Raw genomic sequence first — 25,871 nt, forward strand, 5'->3', positions numbered from 1 at the left:
ACGTATGTTTCAAATCACGGGAACCGGTTCTCCTTCCCGTGCTTACAGTAAGAGTAGTGGCAGTAATTGTCAATTATCCCCTATATAGCCTCCTCTGGTGCCATTTGAGCTTTGCACTTCCTGATTGCTGACTTTTGCTAAGTCAGCGGAAGATGGAACACATCCCGATACTGTCGGAATGTTGTTCCGAGGATTGGGCGTAAAAAATTTGAATCTGAAAAATGATGCTTCTTTGTTTTGAGTGATTCTGGATTTCCGTTCTTTCCTGGGTGTGCGGCTGGCTCAGAGCGCAAACGGAAATGATAATTGAGGTTTTGTAAAGTCCCACGACAGTGACTTTGCATACTGGGTTGCATATGTACGGAATGTAGACCTTTAATGGAGTCTTCCGTGAGTAACTTTGCGGGAATGCAGTCCACGTAAATTGAGGGGATTTTTTTGTTTTGTTTCAATGCGTGTCATTGTGATCCTTCTGCTTCAGGAACATGCTCTGAGGCTCTCATATTGAGTCAGATTCATGAATCGGAACCAAATATTGCCATTCAAAAAAATAACAAAATCCTTGTGCATCGATCATCTACTAGAAGAAAATCTTGATGCAGAAAAAAGGACTGTTTTGTTTTGTCCAGATGCTTGAATCTAATTTAGAGGTTAAGTGTGCATGTGCCTGAAGTAATTTTACATTTTGTTTGTCATCCAAAACCTCAAGATTATGGCTTTGGCACTAAACAATTTTTTTTTAGCCAGCAGATGGCTTTTTTTTTTTGTTGTTTTCCATTTTCCAGGCAGAACTCGTCAAGTGAGTCATGTGACATGTCAGCCAATATTTAAAAAGATGGCTCCTCCCTATCCTACACATTGAACATCTCTACTGCAATGGTAACTGTTTAATTTTTTTACTCTTGTTTTCCCTCGCAAGATCATGTTTTATTCTAAAGGCAAACAATAACAATTATGTATTTGTGTCACTCCGCAGATGATGTCTTCTCTTGGCTCGCTCCTCTTCATTTGTGGAATCATCCAACTGTTCCTTACGCCTGTGAGTCAAACTCGACTGTTCACGATAGATGACGAAGAATTGTTCAAAATTTACATTTTTGATATTTCAAATGTAACACCATATACTTTTCTTTCTCATTACAGTCTGCTGCAGACCTGATACACTCGCAAAGTATGTAACCTACCCGTAACTTAACTCATAATTGCTTCTGTGGGAATTATCTTGTCAGGTTTCTCTTATAAAGAGTCAAATTTCACCCTCAAGCAATGGTCCAACCATCCAATGTTGCACTTTGTACAAGATTTCAATTTTATAATCTTACCATCCCCTGGTTCTTGTATCTTGGATGCTCGCTATGGAGCTACCTTGTGGCACACCTTGGTAGACTAGAAGGCGAGAACCTCACCAAGGTATGAGAGGAATCAAGAAAGAGCTGTTCATAAAGACATTAAAGAATGTGAGGGCTGTTTTGACTTTTCAGATGATCCTCAACATATTTCATTGACACCTAACTGCTTTGGCGGCATCTGAGGACTCCTCCGACTTGTTGACTGACGTGTTGATTACTTTAGGTCGTAAGAAAGATTGGATTGAATGCTACTGGTTGACTTGTTTTGTTGCAGGTAACAACAGATGCCCTCCAGGCTGGGTTCAGCTGAACAATCATTGTTTCTTCCTCCCAGGGGACCAGCTGCCGTTTGATGAAGCAGAGGTTGGCAAGAGTTCCAGACGTAGTACTCTGTGATCCAGTGCTTGTCACTCTTTATCACACTAATGGCTCCACTCGCAAATTTTTCGAGTCCTCTGTTGGATGAGGTTTTTTTTTTTGCTCCGACTTTTGGCCGCGAACTTAATTTGGCAATGAACTCCACTCAAGTCACCACCTAATAATCCATCCATCCATTTTGTTGAAGTTGATTCGAGAGACAAGTGTGTTAAATTCCAAACCTGATCACAGCATAAATGGAACTTCTATCAGCAGGGAGCACTCGACTGTGTACAGATGTTGATGCTTTGTTCTTTGTCCAAACAGCAGTCCTGCAAGCAACTGGGCGGCAATCTGGCCTCCATCCACAATGCTTTCGAGCAGGCCGTGGTCAGTGAGTTCACGAAGCTGACTTTAGACCTAACCGGTGTCTGGATTGGACTCTCTGCAAACTCTGTGAGATCAAAACACCACCACCCTTCCCTCTCTTCAAAAGAGATCAACTTTGATTTGATTTGTTACAAATATTGTTCTTCCAGACCGGTTTGATGTGGACTGATGGCTCAGAAACCAATTTTGCCAGCCTTCAGTTTTCTGGCGTATTTCCTTTGGGCTGCTACTCGATTATTCCAGACGGTAAAAGGATTCTTTATTCACCTTGATAATAGAGAAAGTCATGTAGGATTCTGTCCCTTTATATTCTGTGAACATGTTTGTGTGTTCTATTCCAGGATTTGTATGGACTGTTACCGGTTGTGACGAAGACCTGCCCTACGTTTGTGTCCGGGATGTGTTCCAGTGTGTGTCACTATGCCAGACCCAGATTTTCAACATATTGGGCAAAGAGAGTGAGATTTCTTGATCTTCGAATGGTAAAGAGGGTTAATTGCTTGTATACGAACCCTAAAGTCAGAGTCATTCTCCCTAAATAGCGTTACAAACGGATGTTAAGTTTTGCAGAAATTCTTGATCTCATTTGTGTTTTGAGCCGAGAATGTTAATCTCATTATATAAATTCACTTGAGAACTCTTGAAAACTGCATCGTGTTTTATCTTCAAGTTCTTTAGTGAAGACTTTGGCCTCAAGATTATCAATCAGTAGTCAATCCGTTGAAATATATGTGCCAAAATTATTTGAAGAAGACAGCTCAACTCACAAATACACAAACTCAAATAGATACACTTGTATATTTATGTCACGTCTTTTTATTACAGGTCTCACTGTTTTTTGGTGGATTATCTGCGAAACTGCAAAATATGAAATGTGTGGGGGGGATTACAACTGGATATGATGTGGAGCGAACAGTTGTTTAGCGGGGATGAGAAAGGACTATCTTGGAGAAATGAAGCAAAATGACAAGAACTGAGGTAGACAAGGGAGCATGTGGCGTAGTTCCACGGAAAGTAAACATGTCAGGCTGGCAAAACACCGACAGGTTGTCATTTTCAAACAGGCCTTTGAATGTCGCACAAATTGTGGACACTTAACAGGAAAAAATTCTGTAACTTACACCCTCTCCCCCAAAGGTTAATAATTATTTGCATTTGCCACAACCTGGTACAAAAGCACTCTAAATAAAATAAACTTTCCCCCATCAATTCGTTCCAAGATACAATGATGCCACAAGCTGGTGCTAAAGCACATTTCTAGCCAACTGAGATTTGGCGCCACCTTGTGAAATCTTGGCGCATTTCACCTAGACATTTTAGACAAGAATTCTGCTTTCCCACCATTTTGGCTTGCCCGCCATCTTTTGGCATCAGTGAATAATGTGTGGAGTTCCATTTAGACACTCTGCCACCGTTTTGTTGTCAAGGCACAATGTTGAAGTGAGTACAGCGGAAATCTTGTGGCACCTTTGTAACTATATTTAAATAAGTGGAGGCGATTCATTGACTTAAAAATGAGCCGCTATTTTGTGGCGAATCAATTTTGTTTGGGGGGGGCGTGGGTTTTTGTTCAGGCTGTGAAATTAAGTGCTTAGCCGTTGCTACTTTGAGACAACAAATGAGTATTTTGTGTACAGCATTTTGGTGATTCAAAACGAGCCGGTGTTGCAGAAGGCACTCGAGGCTCAAGTAATCCAGGACGCTGGAGTAGTGTCAAGTCGGAGATAGTTTTGTTAGTGCTTTTGGGTGCACGTTGGCACCACCTGGTCGCCGCCTTCGTCGTCCTTGTGCCTCCACTCCGGCCCTCGGCCCGAGTTGCGCTGCGTGGCGGCGTGGTGCGCCACTGGCGGCACGTGGCGACTGCTCAACCACGGGTGCATCAGCAGCTCGGACGCCCGCAAACGTTCGGCGGGATTCTTGCGCAGCATGCATGCAATCAAGCACTTGGCCGGCGGCGAAAGCCAGGCGGGGAGGCTGAAGGCCCCGCGCCGGATCTTGGCAAAGAGGGCGGCGGGCTGGGTGTCCTGGAAGGGGTAGCGCCCCATCAGCATGGTGTAGAGGGACACGCCCAGGCTCCACACGTCGGCAGCGCGGCCAGAGTACGCCGCCTTGCCGCTGGCCAGTAGCTCGGGGCCCACGTAGGCGGGGCAGCCGTGGCGGTCCAACAGGGAGTCGGATTCGCCGCTCTGGAGGACGACACAGTCATTGAGGCCGAGGAGGGCCACGCGGGTCCTGCGAGGAACAACAACCGTTGAGTTTGAAACACGATGAGGGCAGGACGAGGGCTGAAAATCCGATGTCTGAGTTCCTAACTCTTCGACAGCCCAAAATAAAAGACCTCAGCGGCCACTGTGGGCTCACCTGAATCTGTCGGTGAAGACGAAGCGGCGCAGCTTGACGTCCCGCAGCACCACACCGTTGCGGTGGCAGTGCGCCACAGCCTCCAGCATCTGCGCAAACAGGAGCCCCGCTTCGTCCTCACTGAGGCGCTTGCTGCTGCGCACGTGTGCGTGCATGTCGCCGTGATGGGCAGGCAGGAACAGATAGGCGCCGTCCTGCCCAATCACCGTGTCCAGGACCCCGCAGATGTTGCTGTGGCGACCCAGCCGGGCGTACGCCGCTAACTTCTCCTGGTGGTTGGACAGGGGCAAGACCTGTAACCATGGAAACCGGCCGGGTTAAGTGAGGGAAGGGGGGGTCGTCCACCTATCGATGTGGTCACCACTGTGGCAAGTAAGGAAGGCACGTTAAAGTTACCTGACAGGTATACTGCTGCTGTGTGGTAGAATGCACCGCTCTGTACGTATCCTCGCCCTCGCAGCGCTCAAACAGGAAGTAAGGCCCAACCCTGACTTTGGATTGGCTCTGACTGGACTTAGGGGCGGGACTTTTAGCCGGACTAAGGGGAAACACCGGGCTTGTGTCGGGAGGAGGCGGCGGCGAAGGAAGCTCCCGACAGACCCTTTTACATTTGGGTGAGGCATCCTGGGGCTGGTCCAGTAATCTCTTCAAACGGCGCTCGGCCACGCTCATCTGTGAGTGGAGGAGGGAAACAAGTTGTGAAATCAAAATTCCCTTAAAAAGTCAACCCTCGCCACAAGATGGTGGCAAAGCGCTACTTTACTATGTTGAGGTGAGTTGAAACAAATTTAATTTAGACAGAACTAGTGTTTTGTCGCCATCGACTTACAATTACAGACTTTTTTGAACTGGGACATTAATAGCAGGGGTTCATTTTGTGATAAAATAAATAAATAATAAGCATAAGGTCTACAATCTTCTGAGAGGTTCCTGCTGTTTTGGTTAGCAAATACAGCGCTCAAAGTCTTCAATGGCCACCTACAAACATCTGAGCTGAACTTAATGCTTGAAAAGTTATGAGCATAGTTACGAAGGTCTACATTTCTTGACTTAACGGCACCCTCTGTTGTTCCCCCGCCACCCGTAAATATTGGTACGGTAAAAAAGCGGGGAGGGTACCAACTCCAACTGCGCCCCTCACGTGCGAAGGCGTCTATAGGCTGCAATGATGCAACTTCCTGTAAGCTGTCAGACGCTTTCAGATCGTTGCATCAGGGCACAAGGCTTTATAGTTTTAACCGTTTTAAATAGCGGCGACCGCACGCACACACGCCCGACCACACACACACATTTAGCAAGCGATCAACAAGCGCACTCCTATTCCCCGAAAACTGCTTTGCTTTATTGTTTTCTTTTTTTTAAGAGATATTGTTGACTGACGTTGCTCTGGTGAAACACGCTGAGTCACCATGGTAACAGCATCCTGTGACACACGCCCGGGGGAGGTTGGTTTGTTGGCTTTGCAAGTTTCATTATGACACATAAACTAAATAGTTTCATTATGACACATAGAGAAACTAAGTGCCATGTGACTGACACTTTACATCACTTTACAAACAAAAAAGTTTATAGGGTTGATAAACATTTTCTATGTTTGACTAAGTTTTGGTGGTTGATTATGAACGCACATTTCTAGAGGTAAGAAGTTTGTAAAGTTCATTATGGGTGTACATAGGACATTTCCTAAGTTTTGATCGAGAGTTGCCTTGGATTCATTTGTTTTTATTAGGGCAGAACAATTTTGAAAAATAATTAGATTATTATTTTTCCCCCCTCAATATGAATGTTTTGGTTTAAGAGGTTAGGCTTCTGCTCAAGTAAAGGCAAATGAACCATGAATTATTAATATGTTAACTTACAAAACAGGTTTGCAGGTTTTTTAAGCGTTCAGTTTTCACTATTTTCTAAGTGTAGAGTAAACACATAAAAAAAGACACCGAGCCGCTGCGTTATGTATCTTTACAACGAGGTTACTTTACAGGAGCGCAACGTGGAGCAATAATAAACTTTGCATTTTTTAATTCCGCATTTCTGCTATCTTTCGCTTTTGAAGGGTTATATTTTACCATTAGTGATCCACGAACTACACTTTAAAAATCTTGTGTAAGTCCAGTTGGCAAATACAAATAGCTTTTTGAATTGGAATTGAGCTCCTCATAGAAAGAGATTAAAAAGAAATTACCTTGGACTGGAGGGTACCACTGGGTCCAGCAGACCCTGGCGAAGCTGGACAACAAGTCCCGTTAAGGACAAGTCGTCGAGGCCATAGCAGCAGTTGCGTCCCGGGTCAGGTTGGACGGACTTGGCCGGGGTGTGACGCCTGCTCCTCGGTTGCGCAAAAGAGCGACAGACGCGCGATGAAAAGCAAGACAAAAACAAAATGTTCTACCTCCGAAACAGGTGACGCCAAAACAACTGACTTTTAGATTAGATTTTTTGGGGGTGGGCTTGAACCACGTAGTCCGGATCGGGTTTAGTAGAACTTTCTCGTGGCATTGAGAAATTCGAGAAGCGGACGAACGCCGAGCGACTTCGCCTTTGTTTAGTTCCACTCCTCGCGGTGTGACGTCACTACAAAGGGGCGGGGTTTACATGTTGCAATCCACAGTCGATCCGTCGTCATACAGCAGACACGTCACTCACGCATAATGTGAAATTCACAAACAAAACTAATTATATCAGCGTCTGAATCGACCTTTGACACACTTCCTGTTTGAAAAGATCACTTATCAAGCCATAACAGTGATTTTAAAACGACAAGAATACGGGTTATTCGCATGCAAACTATTACAAATTATTTTTAGAAATTGAAAGTAAAACAAAATACAATTTTAAAATCCTAGTGATCACCAGTGCACAGAATTGGAGGATAAAACAAAATTTCATTATTATAACATTTTTTCTGCAATGTGTGTCCTTTTTACTATTAAAACACTTCTAACACGTTTCCACTTTAGTTATGTAAATTCAAAATGGACACAGTTTTGCAACCCTAAATGTGACACCATCAAGGCGTGCTCGCTTGAGTTTGGTGAGGTGTGGAAGGGCGCACCCTTCCCCCCCCCCCCCCCCCCCCCCCCCCCAACCAAATAAATCTGCAGACATTTTTACGCAGAAACTACGGGAAATGGCCTGGCTTTTCGGCTTCCTTCCTGTCGACCTCACCACGCTTTGTGTGAGTGAGTGATGTCCGCCATGGTTTGAAGCGGCCATTCCTGCAAAAGTAGTCTGGGTTTTGCAAAATCATTTCATATTTCCTGTGCCATAATCAATGTTTTGAGTATTGTTGTTGCCATTGTTTATAATATTACTATTCGTCGCAGTAATAAGTTCTGCTCGCCTTGTTTGGACACACACAAACACACACACAGCAGGTTATCTTCACGTGGTTAGTGTGTTTTTGTGCCACATGATGAAATATTGAAGAAACACAGGCGCAGTGTGTGTGTGTGCGTGTGTGTGCGAGCCCGTTAAACTTGACTCTTATTCATAAGCGACGTGATGAAATCAGAGGCCAAGTGTCTGACTTAACTGCGGCCTGAGCGACACGCACACGTATGCACGAACGCACGCACACTCTGGATTGCTGTGCCACCTGCGCTGCTTTGATCCCCACCCGATGCCACTTCCTGTGATTTGAATCTACTTCCTGCCGTGCGCTCTCTCGTCTGCGTAGCTCCAGGGCATCCCGCCCTGGAGAACCCCCCCCTCCCCACTGGCAGCTCTGAGAGAGGCCTTGGACTGCACACGAGATAAAATAAACCTCTGAGCAAATTGTTCATGGAAGTGCATGCACGTGCCTCCAAAACGGTCGAACGGAGGCGTCTCATTGGCTGCCCCATCAGGCTAAATAGAATCAATAATATCATGAATTTGATGTATTTAGGCCAAATATTTGAAAGACTAACCGGGGGGGGGGGGGGGGAACCTGTTCCAACTGCAACCAACTGTTTTTTAGATTCAAAGCAGATTCAAACAAAAGTCCCAAGATATCATAATTGGTGTGAACTGTCATTTAATTGGATGAATGGTTTGTTAATTAGAACCAATCAGCTCTGTCACATCCAAGTATTGTGATGGAGCGGCACGTTCTGACCTAATTAGGCGATCATTAAATCATTTGTGTATAATGCATTCAATCAGCGTCAATCGGAGGTCGGCTGGCCTGCTGCGAGGATGGGGACAAGACCGCTTCCTTAATGAGTCTTTAGCGGCAGCGGACGTAACGAAGGAGGGACTGATGCAACCTACCTGGGGAGACGTGTCAAGACTGACGCCAGCTTGCTCGCTCGCTCGCTGGCTGGAGTCTTTTCAATCAAGCCCGAAGTGGCGACATTGCAAGACTCCAGCAACGGAGCATCAGGCTGACATTATTGCACATGATTGCCAAACGCTGTTTGTTATTTGCGACGGGATCGAGGCCACGCGTGTCACTGCTGGCTTTTTTTTAACCACTGAATCATCTTGACGCAACAGCTGGACTGTGAAGTTTGGCTTAGCAACATCCACTTTGTGTCTTTTATGAGTAGAGAAAGTCTCCCAGAAAACTAACAGGAAGTCTTCTCATCATCATTTCCTCTCCTGTTGTTGGATCTGCTCTCATGGGAATCCTAAAAAAAAAATGGCCGCCTGTACTAAAGATTCTGCTCATGACAGCAGTGTTGATCGACATTGCTCGAGGGTCAAAGGTTGCACACGTGCACACGCACGCACACGCTATGTCACCGAGGATGGAGGTGACATTTCAACAGTTACTGCCGGTTTCATCACAGAGACAATCCGAGACAGCCCACTGTGTGTGTGTGTCTGTGAATGTGTGTGTGTGTGTTAATACCCACAAACAGAGGTCATCATGGATGACGCAAAAGTGATATAAGACGAGACTCTCTGCGTGCGTGTTGCAGTTGAACACAAAAATGTTCATCAACACAGAAATATAAAATACGTACATTTAATTAATGCATCATTTGTGTGTGTGTGTGTGTGTGTGTGTGTTTCCATTCTTTGATTGCTCTCCTGCCCATCAAATGCAACTTTTGGCAATAGCCTTCACTCACACACACACACACACACGCACGCACACACTCTTCATCTCCCACTGAAACAAACAAAACAAAATAAAACACACACACTGGCTCCCTCCATCACCATCAGGCTGCTTTCTGTCGTAACGATGTGCAATCAACACGCAACGCTGACCAACACACACATGCTCCCTCACACACACACACACACACACGGGGCTGGTTGAAGGATGAAGTCAGCCTGTGATTGCAGAAGAGTTACAGTATTGACTCATTCCATTCACGTGTATGTGTGTGTGTGTGTGTCGGCAAGACTTCAATAAGTAACACTGTGTCATAATAGCTCGTTAGTTAGCCGCCATAATATTTTTGGATGTAGTTTGTCATATGCTAAAATAACACTAGCATTGTGACATTTAATTGCCCCAACCAGGTTATTAAGTGGGTAGGTTTGTTCGTTTAATAATTGCCTTGAAAATGTTCCTTTTGCTTCACTTTAATAATTTTGAGGAGAAAATCAATTTAATCAAAACTGTGGGAACTTTGAAGAGCTAGACAAAAATGGAAAATTTGGGCAAAGACGGTAAAATGACCACATTGATTTTGAACATTGCAAAAATTGCTCCCAGATTGAACAAAACTAAAAAATTTGTCCCAAAAGGTCAAAGGTCTTGGATGGCCCAGTCATTATGGCAGCAGCGTGTTCACAAAAAGTTATTGTGGCGTTCTAGAACTTTGACAAATGCTATAGAAAAAGGAAAACAAATTGAAAAATACTAAAATGACCAATTTTACAAAATAAATTCACAGTTTTAGTTCACATTAATGCATTATTTTATCTACAAATTAAAATGCTTATGTCTAATTCAAAACATTGTCTTGCTGCAAAGTAGATTTTTTGGTGGGGGTGGTGCGAGAGCAATACCAACCACGACCACCAGAGGGCGTTAAAAGCTTGATTTCTTACTTTTGGCCACTTCTGACCATCAACTTCGTTTGACGTGATAACAATGAGATTTGCAAAGTCAAACCCTTCTTAAGGCGTTTACAAACATTGTGTTTTGTTTTTCCTATTAACGAGGGGCACTGAAGGCAACACAACAGATTTAATCACTGAAGGAAAATACTTAAAAACCTTCGTTTGAATTTATTCTTCAAAAAAAAGTGTCTTGAACGAGATTTAGGGTTTTAAATTTGGATTTTAAGTTGTGGAATTTTGACTGATTGGTCACGTAAGGACAAAATGAGGATATCAGGTTATAATGATGCTTTGACGTAAGACTGAATGCCTCACTGTCTGACTGGCACACATAGTTGACATTGTTTGCATTGTGGCCCAAATACGAATCATTTAAAATGGAGCCTAACTAATTCAAGGTCAACAAGCCCTTTTTTTTTATTATTATTATCGCAGAGACACAAAATGTTTTTACCTTAAATGCAGCTTTTGCTTGAAATGATGGGAGTGTAGGAACAAAATGGCTACATTTTAATTATTGATGTATTTATTGGTGACATTGTATGAAAAAGACACATTATTGACGTGACCTTGACATTGTTAAGGATGCACACTAAGAAGCCTTGCGCTTTCCATTGACATAAACCTAGCCCGTGATCCTTAAATTTCAAACATGTGCTTCCTCTTCATCTTTTCTCTCATTTTTTTTCCTCCCTGAGGCGATGCCTTTAATTTCCTCGTAACCGCCTGCAGTGCTCTGCTCATTAAGCCGCTAATGTGCTTTCCTTGCGGCCTGACGACAATGCTGCACTTCTTCGAGTATATCAAACACAATTATCACACATTGTTACAATTACACACTCAATAGTGAAAATGAGCGTCTAATTCAACGTGGGTTGAATGGGATTGACATTGCTGTGTTTTCTTTGTCAGTCACGTTTGAGGTCATCACGGCGTCAGGTCAGCTGATCACAGCAGCATGTGCAGTGAGTTAGCGTGTTAGAGGTCATGAGACGGGTGCAATTTCATCCCAGTTGCTTCTCGTTAACCATGCCAACGCTGCTGATCCTCGTGGTTACCAAAAAGAGCTCTGTTTTTTTGCTAGCCGGAGATGGAGGCCTGCTCACAAGCTAGCCTAAATAAGAAAATTAAGAAAATGGATCTGGTGATAATTATTTTTCTTCTTTCACGAGCAAGTTATGAAACAAATCAGATTTCCTTGGTCGCTCTACTGCATTGAATATTGATTTAGCACTTGATAAGTACTATTAAGATCCTTCTCATTCACTTGTGTGACTGTGAGAGTTAAGTGATTATTTCTGTAGTAAAACTACAACACCCCCCCACATTCTTGTTTAGATAGGAATCCACATGCACAAACAACGCCTTCATTCATTGGTTGCCGCTGATGAATGGCCATCTTGTTGGCCAATCAGAAGAATGCGACCTGTTTATATGGCTGCTGATGGGAACCAGCCTCACACACCATACACACACACACACACGCCAGTCAAGCGGCATCCATCATGCACAGCAAAGACCATATCAGGTAAGAAAAAAGTTAATTTTTTTCTACATCATGTCTTTCAACATCATCTTCATCATTGAGTTTTTTTGCAAATCATCTTGTGCAATATAAGAAGGTGCTGTTGTTCAACTTTTCCTAACAGTTGAAGCACTGTTTTAAATATTCAATATTTCAGCATTTAAATTGAGATTCTAAGCGGAAATGAGATTTTCCAGCCTGGGTTTGGGGTTCAAGGTAGGATTTCAAGGCCAACTTTAGATTTCGTTTTTGCCTTAAAGCCAGTGTGGGGGTTTCTAAATTAAGGTTGGTGTTCAAGACAAGGTTGCTGTGTCAAAATGGGGTCCCAGACCAAGTTTTGGCTTTTCAAAACAGACTTTTAAGATTGGGATATTTTCAAATTAAATCTCTAATGTAAGCAGCATGCCCTCCACCCTCATGAGGATAAGATGTTCAGATTATCAACTGTTGGTACGACAACTTTTGAAGGGCATTTGATGTAGAAATGAAATGTGGGATTCACATTTTTCCCATTTTTGGCCACGTGTTATCACAAGGCGGACACGGGAGAGAGAGAGTGCGCCCCAAGAGACAAAAAGTCAAACGGTAGCTCACATGCGGACACATTTCCCGCCAACGCTCCCGTGATGCTCACCTTGTGACCCGCGCTCACGGCACGGCTAGAAGGAAATGCCACGGCTAGCCCAGGACGCACACGGGAAATGATAAAAACAATCATGACATAAGAAAAGATATATGCGAGGTTAGAAACATAATCGAAACCCCCTCGGCATTTGTGTCCATGTTAGCCACGATGAATACCAGAAATCGGCGGAGTGGCTGAAGTCTCACACCAAACATCGCCCCCAAGTGGCCATCATCTGCGGCTCGGGCTTGGGCATGTTGGCCGACGCCCTCAAATGCCAAGATTCCTTCCCTTACACCGACATTCCAGGTTTCCCGCAGAGCACAGGTAAACTCCCCAACTCGGGCGGTGAATTTGGAACTGGGATGTTCTTTGACGATGTCGCCCTCTAGTTCAAGGTCACGCCGGCCGGCTGGTTTTCGGGGAGATGAAGGGGAAAACGTGCGTGTGCATGCAGGGTCGATTCCACATGTATGAGGGACATTCGCTATGCAAGGTAACACGCTACACGCACCGCAGCCTAACTTGCATCTTGCCGTCGTGATGTTCTGGAGCTTCTCCTCGTTCCTTCCAAACCAAGGGGGAGGTTGCTTATCATATCATACATTCTTTTGAAGGGCAGATGTTCAAGAAGGCTTGTATGTATGTGGTCACATGCCCATTTTAAAACTATTTGTCCTCAAGTGCTCCAACCACCAACATTATGTAAAATCTACACGCACCCCTCTAACGTGCCACCTTTCAGACCACCTTTCCGGTGCGAGTCTTCAAGCTGCTGGGCGTGGAGACCTTAATCGTGACCAATGCCGCCGGCTCGTTGGCTGATGGCCTGCGACCCGGTGACATCATGATCATCAAGGACCACATCAACTTCCCCGGCTTGGTGGGTCTGAACCCTCTCAACGGACCCAACGACGACAAGTGAGGCGGACGCGTGCGGATGAATTCCGTCCTGGTTGTTTTCTCGCTGAAGCTTTTGCCGTGTTTGCAGGTTCGGGCCGCGCTTCCCGGCTATGTCGGGATGCTACGACAAAGGTCTGCGCTCCCTGGCCATTGAGATTGCGAAGCAGATTGGCGTGGGCAACCTCACGCAGGAGGGGGTGTACGCCATGGTCGGGGGACCCACTTTTGAATCCATCGCTGAGGCCAGACTGCTGCATCGACTGGGTGTGGACGCTGTCGGTATGGCACACGTTTTGTTTGATTTTTATATAACCGATTTATATTTCACGTGCACCTCAACAAACTGGTGTTTCCAGGCATGAGTACTGCCCCCGAGGTCGTCATTGCGACCCACTGCGGCTTAAGGGTCTTCGGCCTATCTCTTATCACCAACAAGGTAAACACACACAAATGAGCCCAGTCTATTTTATTTTTTTTTAACGATTTACCTTCATCACTTTGAGATTCTACGGAACGAAAAGCATTCTAAATGAGATGCTTTTTTAAGTTGACTCTGTGTTTGCATCAGGTGGTAAAGAGCTATGAGGACCCAGAAAGTGTGGACCACCAGGGGGTTCTGGAGGTGGGCCGGCAGCGCTCGCACACGCTGCAGCAGCTCGTGACCGAACTGGTCGCCAGGATGGAAATCAACAACAACAGCGGCAGCTGAAATAGCACTCTTTAAGAGGGGACGCCTTTTTCTTTTTTGTACAGATGTCACATGGTACAGCTAACTTCTTTTAATCAACCGCTGTTATTTCAACATATGTTAGAATAAATATTTATACAATGTAATGCGGGGCTATATTAGTTGTAGGATTTAAGAAAACGTTTATCCAGCCATTTTGTTATTTTATGGTCAAATTAAAAATTTATACTGTTTGATTTTTGTTTTTTATCCTTCCCGTTTTGATCGCTGCCAAGCACAAGGCAGCCCTTCACTAAATAGCGACTAGAGATAATTTATGACGGGACTAATTATCAATAGAGACTGAATGTAATTTGTCAAACTCCCAGAGATGGCGCTGCAGTTAAAATGGAATTGCCTTCGCGTGAAGCACAAAAATTCATCATCCCTCTTGTCTTATAGGAAAGCTATTCCTTCTTCACACTAGTCTACTGCAAAATTATCTTACATAACGACAAATTCACTCTTCCTATCAGCGTCATATGTTGCACAAATTTGTTTCTTGTGCATCTGGGGGCTTTATCTAAGTGAAGTAAATTCGCCTGACAGAATACAAAGAGGGGGAACATTAATGGTTGCCATGGAGATATAAGCTGCTATGCTAAGCTAATAGCTACAAGCGTCTTTTTGGTGAAATGGCGGAGCTTCATATCATCGGCCAGCTCGTCGGAGCCGCCGGTTTCCCCCACAATAGCCTCTTTTGCAAATGGGGATTTCATACGGGAGGAGCGTGGCGTCTCCTCTCGGGCTCCAAGCAGGGCCAGACTCAGGTGGACGACCCCCAGACGGGAGACATGGCGTACTGGAGCCACCCCATCGACGTCCATTACGCAACCAAGGGGCTCCAAGGCTGGCCCAAGCTTCACCTCCAGGTGTGGCACCAGGACTCGTTCGGCCGCTGCCAGCTACTCGGATACGGCTACTGTCACGTCCCCTCCAGCCCCGGGCATCACAGAATCAGCTGTGGCACTTGGAGGCCACTCGGTTCGTGGTGGGAGCAGCTGTCACGAATGTTCGTCGGCGGAGGCCCGCAACTACGCAGCCCGGACATCATCTACAGCGGGGCGGACAGATACAGACTTCACACCGAGACCATGGGCATCGTGAAGCTGGAGCTCGGCGTCATTATGAGAAACTTTGACAAACATGGAGTGGAGAGTTAACAACAAAATAACCTTCCACTTTTCTACCTTTTTGTACTTCTACTCAAAATGTTTCTACTGTTTTGTTATTTTAATAATAAAAAAGTGATCGGATGTTGACTGCTCCCTCTACTAAAATGTATAATATGCATGTTTTAACCCAGCCTATAACCCCTAATTTGAAACCTGAACCTAGTCTGGTAAACTTGATTTAAAACCTAAGCCTCACCTTGCCTACAAATCATCTTTTCATTACCTGACTTGAAGCCATATTTTCAAGCCCTAACCAAGCCTGGAAACCATAAATTAAAACCTAAACTCTAGCTTGAAACCCTAAAGTTGTTCAACATATGGCAAGAAGCCATATTTTGAAAGCTGCATATAAACTTCTATCCTGTTTTGAAACCTTACTTATTAAATTCATTAAAGGTTACCGAGTGGGCCTTCCCTGCTCCTCTATTTGTCCATCCCGGCATTCTTTACTGGCAGTGAGGATCAAATAAACAAGTGTGCCTGTTGGTTTAAAGCTGCTCTGGGCCTTCATTAGAAACCAATTTTCTCCTGAAAGATTCTTTGCCTCCCCGCTGCTTCATCCTGCATTCACATGCTACGAGACTTCATCTGCATGACAACGTCGTGCAGATTAGCCTAATAGCATTAGCACTGGATCGCTCGTATTGGCTGTCATTAACGCTGAACTCGTTAGCTGATTTGAATTGCGTCGGCGTGTTGCTTCCATTAAGCAATGTTAACTGCTCTGACTATTTTGTTTTGTAAATTCTACCTCCTATTTTTTGTTCATTTCAATGGGACTCTCGAATTGAGTCAATATTGAGCAACTTGGACTTGAATCTGGCGAGTGTGCTGCATGTTTGTGCGTTTTTGACAAGAGTACTAAGCAACATAGACTGCTACGTTAGCTAATGAAATACAGAAAACAGTTTTAATGACACAAATAGTGTGAAAGTAACCTCTCCAGCACAATTTATGTACTTGTCACTGCGTGTAAAACGGAACTGATTAGCATGACCCCTGACCCCGTGTTGTAGCTCTAATAATTTGTTGAACTAAACCCACTAAGAATGTAAATGCGTTGTCTTTCACACACACTTGCCGGATTAGCCGGAACCCCGGGGAATCTTATTCACATGGAAACAAACATGTCTTCATTGTTATTGGTCATCAGCCAGTCTCACTAAATCCTTCCCCTTCCATTTAAGCGTGAGGCATGTCATCAGAGCTTCTTCACACGTTCCTCACACAAGTCGCCAAGAGCTTTACATGAGGAGAGCATTGCATATTTTGGAAAACATGTACAATGAACTCAAAATAGCATTGATTTTATAGCGGTCAGTATCGTTGCAAAGTTTTCAATCGAGCGCATTTTAGGTTTAGTGGGCAAACGAGCAGGAAGAGGCATGAAACTCCACAGACCTTGGGACCAGACAGCAGGTGGGTGAAGCTAGTTTTACACAGATATCCAAGAAACCTGCTACAGAATATTTCACACAGAATGCAGGAAAGTCTGTTATTTGCTCAGCAATCTGTTTAGGAGACTTCTCTGGCAGTGACAATGGTGAGAACTAAGAAGTCATGAAACGTCGTTTTTTCTTTCTTTTTTTATTGTCCGGTCAGATTTATTTCATTCTAATCTGCCCAACTAATCTGAAAATGTATACAGTGTATGTGTAAACAAAGACTGGAAGCATCTTGTGTTATTTCTCATGAATTTATTAGAGCACTTTCAGATCGTGCCGATGCATTGTATTTTAATCGACAAATGCACGAGCACATGGTTTTACTGTTTTCATGCAGAGGCGGAGTCCGACGAGGAGAACAAAGCTCACCATCAAGAACACGGTCACCATCCTCCCTGCTTGAACATTCAGAGTTTGACGTCCAGCTGGTACGTCGGACGCCGACCTCGGACTGCCTACACCAGCAGCCAAGTAATCAAGGAACCCGTAAGCAGCCTGGGCGTGTAGATTATGGATTGTCTTGACCGTGTTTTGTGTGTGTGGGCTAGGTGAATGTTCTGGAAGCAGTGTTTCAGGTAAACTCTTATCCAGGCATCCACCTGAGGGAACATTTGGCCAGGAGCTTGGATTTGGATGAGGACCGTATACAGGTTTGGAACATGCACACACACACACACAGAATATGCAAGAAAATAAAACCTACTTTTTTTTCCCCCCTTCTACACTCTAGATATGGTTTCAGAACCGACGAGCCAAATTAAGACGATCCCTCAGAGAAAGCCGACTAAGAACGGTTCAATCGGCCGTGGCTCATCTTGGGATGAAAGTCATTGATCAGCTGAGGAGAGATGATCTCGAGGTTGAAGTTGAAGAATGACATTTCTCCATTAATCCCTCTATATACAAATCACCATTTAACTCACAATTAATAATAATACATACCTGTCATGTTTTCTAACTGTTGTGTGATCAGCATGATTAAACTGTTTACACCTGATCATTTTGGAGTCCTACTGTAAACGTATTGATCTACACTGGATCAGTGTGCGCGCGCACGCGTGTGTGCGTCTGTGTGCGTGTGCGTGCCTCTGCTTTCTGAGCTAAACAAAGCAGAATTTTAAAAATATATATTTTTGCTAGTTTTTCATTTGATAGTTATTTTGAAATCATGGTTTCTTTTAATTTTATTTTCTTGTATTTTCTTTAATTTATTTATAGTCTGCTATAGTATAGTCTATATTTTAAAACAATTGTTTTTCTTTCATTTTATTTTATTTTATTTTACTTTATTTTTTTAATTTAATTTAATTTAATTTTATTTTATTTTCATTCATTTATAGTCTGCCGGCGTTGGATCGCAACCAACATTCTAGGGGGCGTGGTAGCGGTTAACGCGTCCTTCTCTAATTGGTCCACACACACAGGTCTTGCCCATTTTCCCGGAAGTGGAAGCCCCAGGACTGATGTGTGTGATCGGAGTGCTGCGATTGTGTCGGTGTCAGTGGTTTGTGGTTTCCGATACGGAAAATGGACACACTCAACAAACTCAAACAGTTTGACGCCTATCCCAAGACTCTGGAGGATTTTCGGGTGAAGACTTGGGGCGGCGCGACCGGTGAGAGGCTTCAATTTGACCGAGAGAGAAACAGTCATTTGCCGCGCTAGCTGGTTCGGCTAACAACAAGGCTAGCCGGTTGCGTTTAATCTCCAGGTCAAACTTGTTATAAGTAATTGTTTTCAACGTCAACCTTTGCGTTTAAACGCATACACAGCGGGAGTCACAAATAGATAAACCATTTTACAGACTTGTTCTAACTTTGTGTGAAAGGTACCGATACAGGTGTGAAAGGGGCTGCTGAATATTAAAGTCTACATTTCCCTCAGTAATGTTATGTTTATTCTGTGAAAAGTACCACGCCGTCCATATAAATCCAGAGTTCTGATTTCTTTCCCCCTATTTAGGACTCGACATTCTGCTCTGCTTAAACGATATCGAATTGCCTAAAAGATTCATTAAAGCTGTCTCTTTTGAGGAGTACTGAAATGGCACAATGAAAGGCACTGCAGTCGTCCAGTATCAAAGCTGTCTTTTAATTCCGAAGTAGGATTTCACTAATCAAATTATGTTTCTCTCCACAGTGACAATCATCAGTGGCATTATCATGTTAATCCTCTTCATTTCTGAGTTGCAGTATTATCTCACCAAAGAGGTGAGTGGACTTTTCTCATGCAGGAGAATTGATAAATATTAACATCTTCGAGGTTCTATTGACTTTGTAAGAGTGGTAGTCGTGCTGCTCAAGATGGCTGTCTTAGTTGGGCATGTTCAGGATTCCTTTGCAGGACCGGTTTTACAGGATCCTAATTGGTCAAAATTACATGGCGGTGATACATCTTTTAACATCATGCTCTCGTCACTTAAATGTTGTTACCTATATGTTGTCAGTCACTTAAAATACGGAGACTGAAATCAACCGGAGTCAAATTCCCTGTTTGGCAGGTGCATCCCGAACTGTACGTGGACACGTCCCGAGGAGACAAGTTGAAGATCAACCTTGATGTGGTCTTCCCTCACATGCCCTGCGCCTGTGAGTAATACTCCGGGACCTCTGCTTCATTTGTGCCTTTTTGGTTCATGCTGAAATTTCGCTCAAATACAAATACACTCTTACACTACTTAACGCTCAAATACACTTTAGCAAGATTTCTGCGAGCAGATTCATATGTCCGCAATGCCCCCCATCAGATCTCAGCATCGACGCCATGGATGTGGCCGGTGAGCAGCAGCTGGACGTGGAGCACAACCTCTTCAAGCAGCGGCTGGACAAAGACCTCCAAGCTGTCACGAAGGAGGCAGAGAAACATGGTAAGATGCTCTCCGCCATGGACTGAATCAGTTTTTCACCAGACAAACTCTTGACATCGGCTCGGATTTCTGTTTAGAACTCGGAAAAGCTGACAACGGCCAAGCGTTTGACCCCGGCACGCTAGACCCGGATCGGTGCGAAAGCTGCTACGGCGCCGAGACGGAGGAACTCAAGTAAGGAGGATTTTATGTAACGCCTGGATTTGGGGACCTTTCGGCACTATTCCTATGAAAAAACCCGAATGGTGTTTGCGCCCAGATGCTGCAATAACTGCGACGACGTGCGTGAGGCGTACCGGCGCCGAGGCTGGGCCTTCAAGAATGCCGACACCATTGAGCAGTGCAAGCGAGAAGGCTTCACGCAGAAGATGCAAGAGCAGAAGAACGAAGGCTGCCAAGTGTACGGCGTTCTGGAGGTCAACAAGGTAACTACACTGATACAGGCGCAATTTCAACTTCCTTCGAAGGAGAGCCTGAAGAAAAGGCAAGCGTGCTTGGCTTTTAGCATTTTGACAAATTCGGTTTTGTCGTTGACGAGGCACATGCTCCTTTCATTTCAACTTTGGCTTTCAGGTAGCGGGAAACTTCCACTTTGCTCCGGGAAAAAGTTTTCAGCAGTCGCACGTGCACGGTAAGGACAGCCGTCAGCCTTCTCTGCTCACCAATTCGCAAAGGTTTCTGAACTCTGAATGAGGCCAGATAGTAAAAATGGCATTGGTCACCATCAAGAGCGACAGCTTTCAATGCTTCACTCGACATCGCTGACAAAAAAAAAAAAATGAAGACATTCTTTGGCGATTTGGCAGGAATTTGCAGTTCAGAAACTTTTGATTGTATGCATTCTCCCTCCGAGCAATTCCACCTTCACTCCTCCCATCATACCGGGGCACATATAGACAAGAGACCATTCGCACCTTTGGACAAGCAAAAATGCTTCTTAATGGAATGTGAGAGGGAGCACTGGTGCAATGGCCGCCTCCACACTGAAAGCAATCAAGAACCACCAAAGTGTTAGCCCCTCCCCCTCATCACCATCTCATCCCATTGGTGCAGGAAAGTAGGAAAACTCAAATCACCGTGAAGGCTAGCAGGTGCCACTCAGTTTGAATTTAAAGACAACCAAACTCAGCCTTTTATTCTGACTCAAGTGCTGAGAGTCAATTCAATAAATGGTGCCGCCTTTGTTTTCTTTCTGTACTTTCCTGCTTTCACGCCAACGCATTTTTTTGTGCGACACGTCGGTGCTCTGCAGCGGAGATGAGACGGGAAGCACATCAGCCTTCATCTTGCCCCCACAATTTTTTTTCTCTCTGGTGCTGCACGGTCACATTACGAATGAATTTGTCATTGTGGCAGAACCGTGTTGCTTTTTTGGAGTACAATTTGACGCATGCGTTGAGTGCCGTGCAGCCCCAGCGAGCGCAAACATGACTTGCGCCGTGTTGTCTGCGCAAAAGTCATCATGTGGTGTTTCTTCTCTCTTCTTCCTGCAGTGCATTCTGTGGAAAGTAAGTCCATCTTTTCCTTGCAGACCTTTTTTTGTAACTCTATTACAAGATGACTGTTTATTTGTAAGTGCTGCTACTACTGACCCTGTCTATTTTCTTCCTTTGAAAGTTTGGTGCTCAGTGACACCCCCCCTCCCCTTTCAAATATTATTCATGTTGTTGAAAGTTTAGCCAGACATTTTTGGTTCACTTTATAAATATTTAAATTTGGACACTTTTCATGAGAACTATAAAATGGATTCTATGTAGAAATTGCATGTGAATGCTGAACTGAAATGCTTTCGAATGCATTTAAATGTAGTGAACACAAGAGTTGCCGTAGAGGTGCTTTTGTACCAAGTCAAAAATGTAAGACTAATGAAAGCGCACGAGAGCAACAGCAGTGCAAATGTCTTTGAGAAGTTGGAGATTTTGCAATGGCAACTCTGTGAAATCCTATTATGATGCTAGCTAGTGGCCTCTCCAACCATTTTTTCCTCTTGCTGGGCCACTGCAAGAAAAGAGAAGCTTGCATCCCCACCGCATGTGCACCTCACTGCTAAGTCATCACACAGATTGCACTGGTTGAACTCTTCAAAATAGGGTTCCCAAGTCATTCATTTTGATATGCGATTTTTCTTCTTCCCCCCAGTTCATGACCTGCAGAGTTTCGGCTTGGACAACGTAAGTAACTGATTGAACGCAGAATGTAACATTTCAATGGTGAATCGCTGAACTTAAGTCTCATATGATGCAAGGAAGCTACTTAAAGCATTGCACCCTTTATGATCTATTTGAATTTGTTGCTAAATATGGATAACCTGTGCTTTAGATCAACATGACCCATTGGATCAAACACCTCTCGTTCGGGAAAGATTATCCCGGCATCGTGAACCCGCTGGATGGCACGGAGGTGACGGCGCCACAAGGTCAGTTCAGCGAGAGGGCAAAAACTCTACTAAGCACTCTGCCATGTTTAGTTAGTTTTTAATGGAAGCAATGACAAGGTCGAGCGGACCAAAATGCAGCCGCCGTTGCAAAAGTCCCAGAAGTGTTGTTGGATTGCACGGCAGGGCCGAGTCGTCGTCCTCAGCAGCGGATGCCCATCCCAATAGCCATGAAGGTGCCGAACGTGCCCCCGCTCTGCATCATGGTCTTGCCCACTCCTCCCATCAGCTCCCGGCCTCGCATACCAATTCTGCGGAGGAGTCAATAGTCAGTTTATCGGCAAGGGTCAGGATAAGCGTTTCAGATATTGAATATTAAATTATTATTCTAACTCCAATATTAAAAGAGTGTTTAGGACTTGTTTGGAGGAGCGCTTACTCGCATTAGTGAGAATTACATTGGCTTTATTTTCATGTAATACCTGAGGCAGGAGAAAGTACCGAACATGGCCCCGGCAGCCATGCCCACAGCAAAGCCCATCATGAAGCCCATCTTGACCCGGTCGAAACAGCTGGGCTGGGCCTGGCCCTGACCGTAAGGTGCGACAGCCACGGGCATCTGGACCAGCAAGACGTCAAATAGATAACTTTGTAAAAAAAGATATGATTTTTGCAGCCAATACAACAAAGTCGCCAGAAAAAAACAAGTGGACTTGACCCTGCTTACATGCCAATGTCCAGCAATAGCATTCGCGTGCTAACTCAATAGCATTAGCGGGCTAAAGTATCGTGGCCTGCGAAGGAAATGCGTTTTTTTAAGAGCTAAAACTAAAATGTTCTTTACCTTGACTAAAATGTTATGAACGTTAGCTTCTTCAGTCGCTCCTCGGTTGAAGATTTCAGACGTACTTCAGCGCAGCAACGTTTAAACGCCTTATGTCAGAGCTCCATAGCAGGATATAGGAAGAAGGAAACAGGAAGTGAGCTCGAAGGATACAAAAACGTGAAAGGAATGCAGACAGCGTCGTCTTGTGGCGCTTTGCAGTAGTGCAGCCTTCACGCTCGAATTGCCCCTTCCCCATTCCTAGCTCGAGAACCACTGTAACGTAGTCTCAGTTAAACTGAATGTAAATGCGTTAATCTAATTGTGTTTCTTGTCCCGCAGCCTCAATGATGTACCAGTATTTTGTCAAAATCGTCCCCACCATTTACCTGAAAACGGACGGAGAGGTAAGTGCTTCATTACGCCAACATTTTGAGCCGAAACGCAGACGTGGACTATTTGTCTTGTCGGCAGGTTGTAAAAACCAACCAGTTTTCAGTCACCAGGCACGAAAAGGTGGCCAATGGCTTGGTGGGTGACCAGGGCCTACCCGGGGTTTTTGTTTTGTACGAGCTCTCGCCCATGATGGTGAAATTCACAGAGAAACACAGGTAGGTGTCCACACACGCCTCCTGTAAACAACAACAGATGATCTGCGTCGTGATTTGACTCGTGGAGTCCAAGTCATGCATTTTGTGTTGTCATTGTCCTTCAGATCTTTCACTCACTTCCTGACCGGAGTGTGCGCCATCATCGGGGGCGTCTTCACAGGTTTGTCTCAAAGTCCATCACCTCACGTCGGGGATGAATTCTCAGCAGTCTCGTTTTTTACTCCACCGCAGTTGCCGGCCTCATTGACTCTCTCATCTACCACTCGGCGCGTGTCATTCAGAAGAAGATAGAACTGGGGAAGGCCTCCTAACAACAGCGCCTCCCGCCGGTCTCCCTGTGGCCCCCCCGAGCATGACGCACGGGGGTCGAGAGGCAGGCAGAGGACCGAGCATCTTTGCGTCGTCCTGTCAGACAGACGGACAGACGAATGGAGAGGCAGGGTTGGAACATCAGCCGGGTCTCCCTTTTTGTTGGTTTTCTACGAGCGCTAGGCCTCCCCCTGCTGGCTCAACACCGCTCGAACAGTCAAACTGTCGGATGAGCAAGAGGGTGTGCCATGCCATCTCACCTGTGCGTTGTCATGGAAACAACAGCATGGCCTACGGCTACGCTCCTCGATGTCATTTCATCTTGGTCCCTAACCCCAAGTCAAACTCCCTCGTTTATGTTGGTCTGTCTTGGTCCTTTTAATTAGGTCCTTCCTCTTCTTTGCCCATCTTATGTGTCCACTGGATCGATACACTGATTGGGTCGCTTCATTGAGTTTCTTGCCTTGTTCTGGTCTTTTGTTTAGGCCCTTTATTTTTGTCTCTTTTTTCTTTTATAATTGTTTGCTTCTTTTTCCTCTGTGCCTTGTTTGCATTCTATATGGAGACACCCCTTGCCCTCTTGGACCAGGTCTCTTGTTTTTGCTTCCTATCTTGTGGCTAGGTTCGAAGTTCTGTCCTTTTACCCTGTCCTTTTGTTTGCATCCTATAAGGGGGTTATTTGTCTTTTGGTCCTCTGTTACTGTTTTTTTTTTTGCTTCATGGAAAGTCAGTTTCCCCCATTACGTTTAAATGGTCATGTCAATATTTACTTTGTCATCTCAACATGTCAGCGTGTGTGGCTTGAGATCACAAAGTAAATTGCAGACGACTTCTAATGGCCACACAGTATCACAGCAAGCGTGAAAGGGAAAGTTTGAATCATATGTGAATAATCAGGCAAGTAAGCAAATTATATTGATCAATGATCCGAGCAAAGAGCTGCCTCCCTTTCTATTTGGAGTTGCCCAAGTTTTGTCTCCGTAAAGCCGAGGCAGTCCTACATACTATTAGATGTTGCGTTCAGGTCATGAAGACCTCCGAGAACTATTCAAGTGTGAACAAAAGTGGGGGTCCCTTTCCCAGTGAAATTGGGGGTACGGTCTATGTTCTGTGTGAGTGAATGTGTGAGGGTATTTATATTTTGATTGTCCTCAAAACGTTTTTTAAATGACAAACAATAAATGTGGAAGACACAAGCCTCCACTCACTTGAATACTTTGGAACAAACTTGACTCGCCATCCTTTTTCTGGAACCTGGTTAGGACTGGGGGTGAGTTGGAGTTAATCTCATATGTTAGATCAAATTTGATCGAACATGTAACATGAATATCACAAAGGCATGCAAATTGTATGCTTTTATCCAAATTTCTATCTAAAGATAAAATGCATGCCTGAGCCGCAACTTTTGCAATGCCATACGTCACCACAAGGTGGTGTCCTTCCCGTTTCCTGTTCAAGTAGCTTAAGCGGTTGAGTAACTTCCCGTCAGTATGACGCCAGAAGATTCCTCACGGGATACTTTTGTCCTGGAAATGTGAGCACAATATCGGTCAATTGAGTGTGCCTGTGTGTTTGCTTGGCTTTATGTGTAATGCCGCCTCGTGAGTGGTCAGGAAAGCAATCAACTTGTTTACACAAAAGTGTCACGAGCATTTTCGGCTTCTTACGTTCGGCTTAAAGTAGATAACAATTCCGGTCCGGAGGTTCGATGTCATGCATGTTTTGTATGTCACGCAATTCAAATGATCAGATCATCAGCAGAAGCTGGATGATGATCCCGATCATTTCAGAGTCAGATGCGTTGCATAGAAAAGGTGCACTTTTCCTTCTTTCTTTTTTTGGCTGCTCCCGTTTACCAGATCAATAGTTTCCACATCAGCCTTCTGTCACCTGCATGTTCTCCCTCACCACATCCATAAACTTCCTCTTTGGCCTCCAAGGATGTATAAAAGGAAAGAGCACAAAGGAAAGTAGGGCAGAGAAGTGGAAGGAAGATGAGGATGGAAGGAAGTGCTTCATTTCCACAAT

General features: G+C 44.6%; 6 protein-coding genes and 1 pseudogene across 7 annotated transcripts; 5 read left to right on the plus strand and 2 right to left on the minus strand.

Annotated features, from left to right (window-relative positions):
* The first annotated feature begins 130 nt into the window (after positions 1 to 130).
* LOC148391221 (struthiocalcin-1-like) lies at positions 131 to 2,743 on the plus strand. Its single transcript, XM_088389661.1, has 7 exons — positions 131 to 879; positions 977 to 1,039; positions 1,144 to 1,171; positions 1,624 to 1,712; positions 2,034 to 2,162; positions 2,246 to 2,342; positions 2,438 to 2,743. Exons 1-7 carry the CDS (start codon positions 877 to 879, stop codon positions 2,566 to 2,568), a joined length of 540 nt encoding a protein of 179 aa, XP_088245787.1. The 5' UTR covers positions 131 to 876; the 3' UTR covers positions 2,569 to 2,743.
* Positions 2,744 to 2,884: 141 nt separating this feature from the next.
* On the minus strand, positions 2,885 to 7,022 carry LOC148391222 (tribbles homolog 3-like). The gene is made up of 4 exons (XM_088389659.1): positions 6,640 to 7,022; positions 4,854 to 5,129; positions 4,458 to 4,750; positions 2,885 to 4,328 (listed from the first exon to the last, which is right to left on the minus strand). The coding sequence occupies exons 2-4, from the start codon at positions 5,127 to 5,129 to the stop codon at positions 3,830 to 3,832; spliced, it is 1,068 nt and encodes a 355-aa protein (XP_088245785.1). The 5' UTR covers positions 6,640 to 7,022; the 3' UTR covers positions 2,885 to 3,829.
* Positions 7,023 to 11,830: 4,808 nt separating this feature from the next.
* Positions 11,831 to 14,437, plus strand: LOC148391223 (purine nucleoside phosphorylase-like). The gene is made up of 7 exons (XM_088389660.1): positions 11,831 to 11,988; positions 12,774 to 12,937; positions 13,003 to 13,106; positions 13,356 to 13,531; positions 13,602 to 13,792; positions 13,870 to 13,949; positions 14,082 to 14,437. Exons 1-7 carry the CDS (start codon positions 11,966 to 11,968, stop codon positions 14,220 to 14,222), a joined length of 879 nt encoding a protein of 292 aa, XP_088245786.1. The 5' UTR covers positions 11,831 to 11,965; the 3' UTR covers positions 14,223 to 14,437.
* Positions 14,438 to 14,815: 378 nt separating this feature from the next.
* On the plus strand, positions 14,816 to 15,502 carry LOC148391224 (B9 domain-containing protein 2 pseudogene; annotated as a pseudogene).
* Positions 15,503 to 16,800: 1,298 nt separating this feature from the next.
* Positions 16,801 to 17,829, plus strand: hesx1 (HESX homeobox 1). The gene is made up of 4 exons (XM_088389637.1): positions 16,801 to 16,834; positions 17,198 to 17,331; positions 17,409 to 17,510; positions 17,591 to 17,829. The coding sequence occupies exons 1-4, from the start codon at positions 16,801 to 16,803 to the stop codon at positions 17,735 to 17,737; spliced, it is 417 nt and encodes a 138-aa protein (XP_088245763.1). The 3' UTR covers positions 17,738 to 17,829.
* A 448-nt stretch (positions 17,830 to 18,277) lies between these two features.
* ergic3 (ERGIC and golgi 3) lies at positions 18,278 to 25,056 on the plus strand. 2 transcript variants are annotated; one of them, XM_088389493.1, is made up of 14 exons: positions 18,278 to 18,475; positions 19,000 to 19,070; positions 19,361 to 19,448; positions 19,607 to 19,726; positions 19,804 to 19,900; positions 19,986 to 20,151; positions 20,300 to 20,357; positions 21,220 to 21,234; positions 21,866 to 21,897; positions 22,046 to 22,142; positions 23,266 to 23,330; positions 23,398 to 23,534; positions 23,639 to 23,694; positions 23,766 to 25,056. In XM_088389493.1, the coding sequence occupies exons 1-14, from the start codon at positions 18,388 to 18,390 to the stop codon at positions 23,843 to 23,845; spliced, it is 1,170 nt and encodes a 389-aa protein (XP_088245619.1). In that variant the 5' UTR covers positions 18,278 to 18,387; the 3' UTR covers positions 23,846 to 25,056. The 2 variants fall into 2 exon arrangements, with proteins under 2 accessions (XP_088245619.1, XP_088245620.1); XM_088389494.1 differs by lacking the exon at positions 21,220 to 21,234.
* On the minus strand, positions 22,185 to 23,112 carry romo1 (reactive oxygen species modulator 1). The gene is made up of 3 exons (XM_088389498.1): positions 22,945 to 23,112; positions 22,583 to 22,719; positions 22,185 to 22,411 (listed from the first exon to the last, which is right to left on the minus strand). The coding sequence occupies exons 2-3, from the start codon at positions 22,717 to 22,719 to the stop codon at positions 22,303 to 22,305; spliced, it is 246 nt and encodes an 81-aa protein (XP_088245624.1). The 5' UTR covers positions 22,945 to 23,112; the 3' UTR covers positions 22,185 to 22,302.
* Positions 25,057 to 25,871: the final 815 nt, after the last annotated feature.

Source organism: Syngnathus floridae, chromosome 11 (genome assembly GCF_059516105.1).
Source record: "Syngnathus floridae isolate MCC-2025c chromosome 11, RoL_Sflo_1.0, whole genome shotgun sequence".
NCBI classification, from domain to species: Eukaryota; Metazoa; Chordata; class Actinopteri; order Syngnathiformes; family Syngnathidae; genus Syngnathus; species Syngnathus floridae.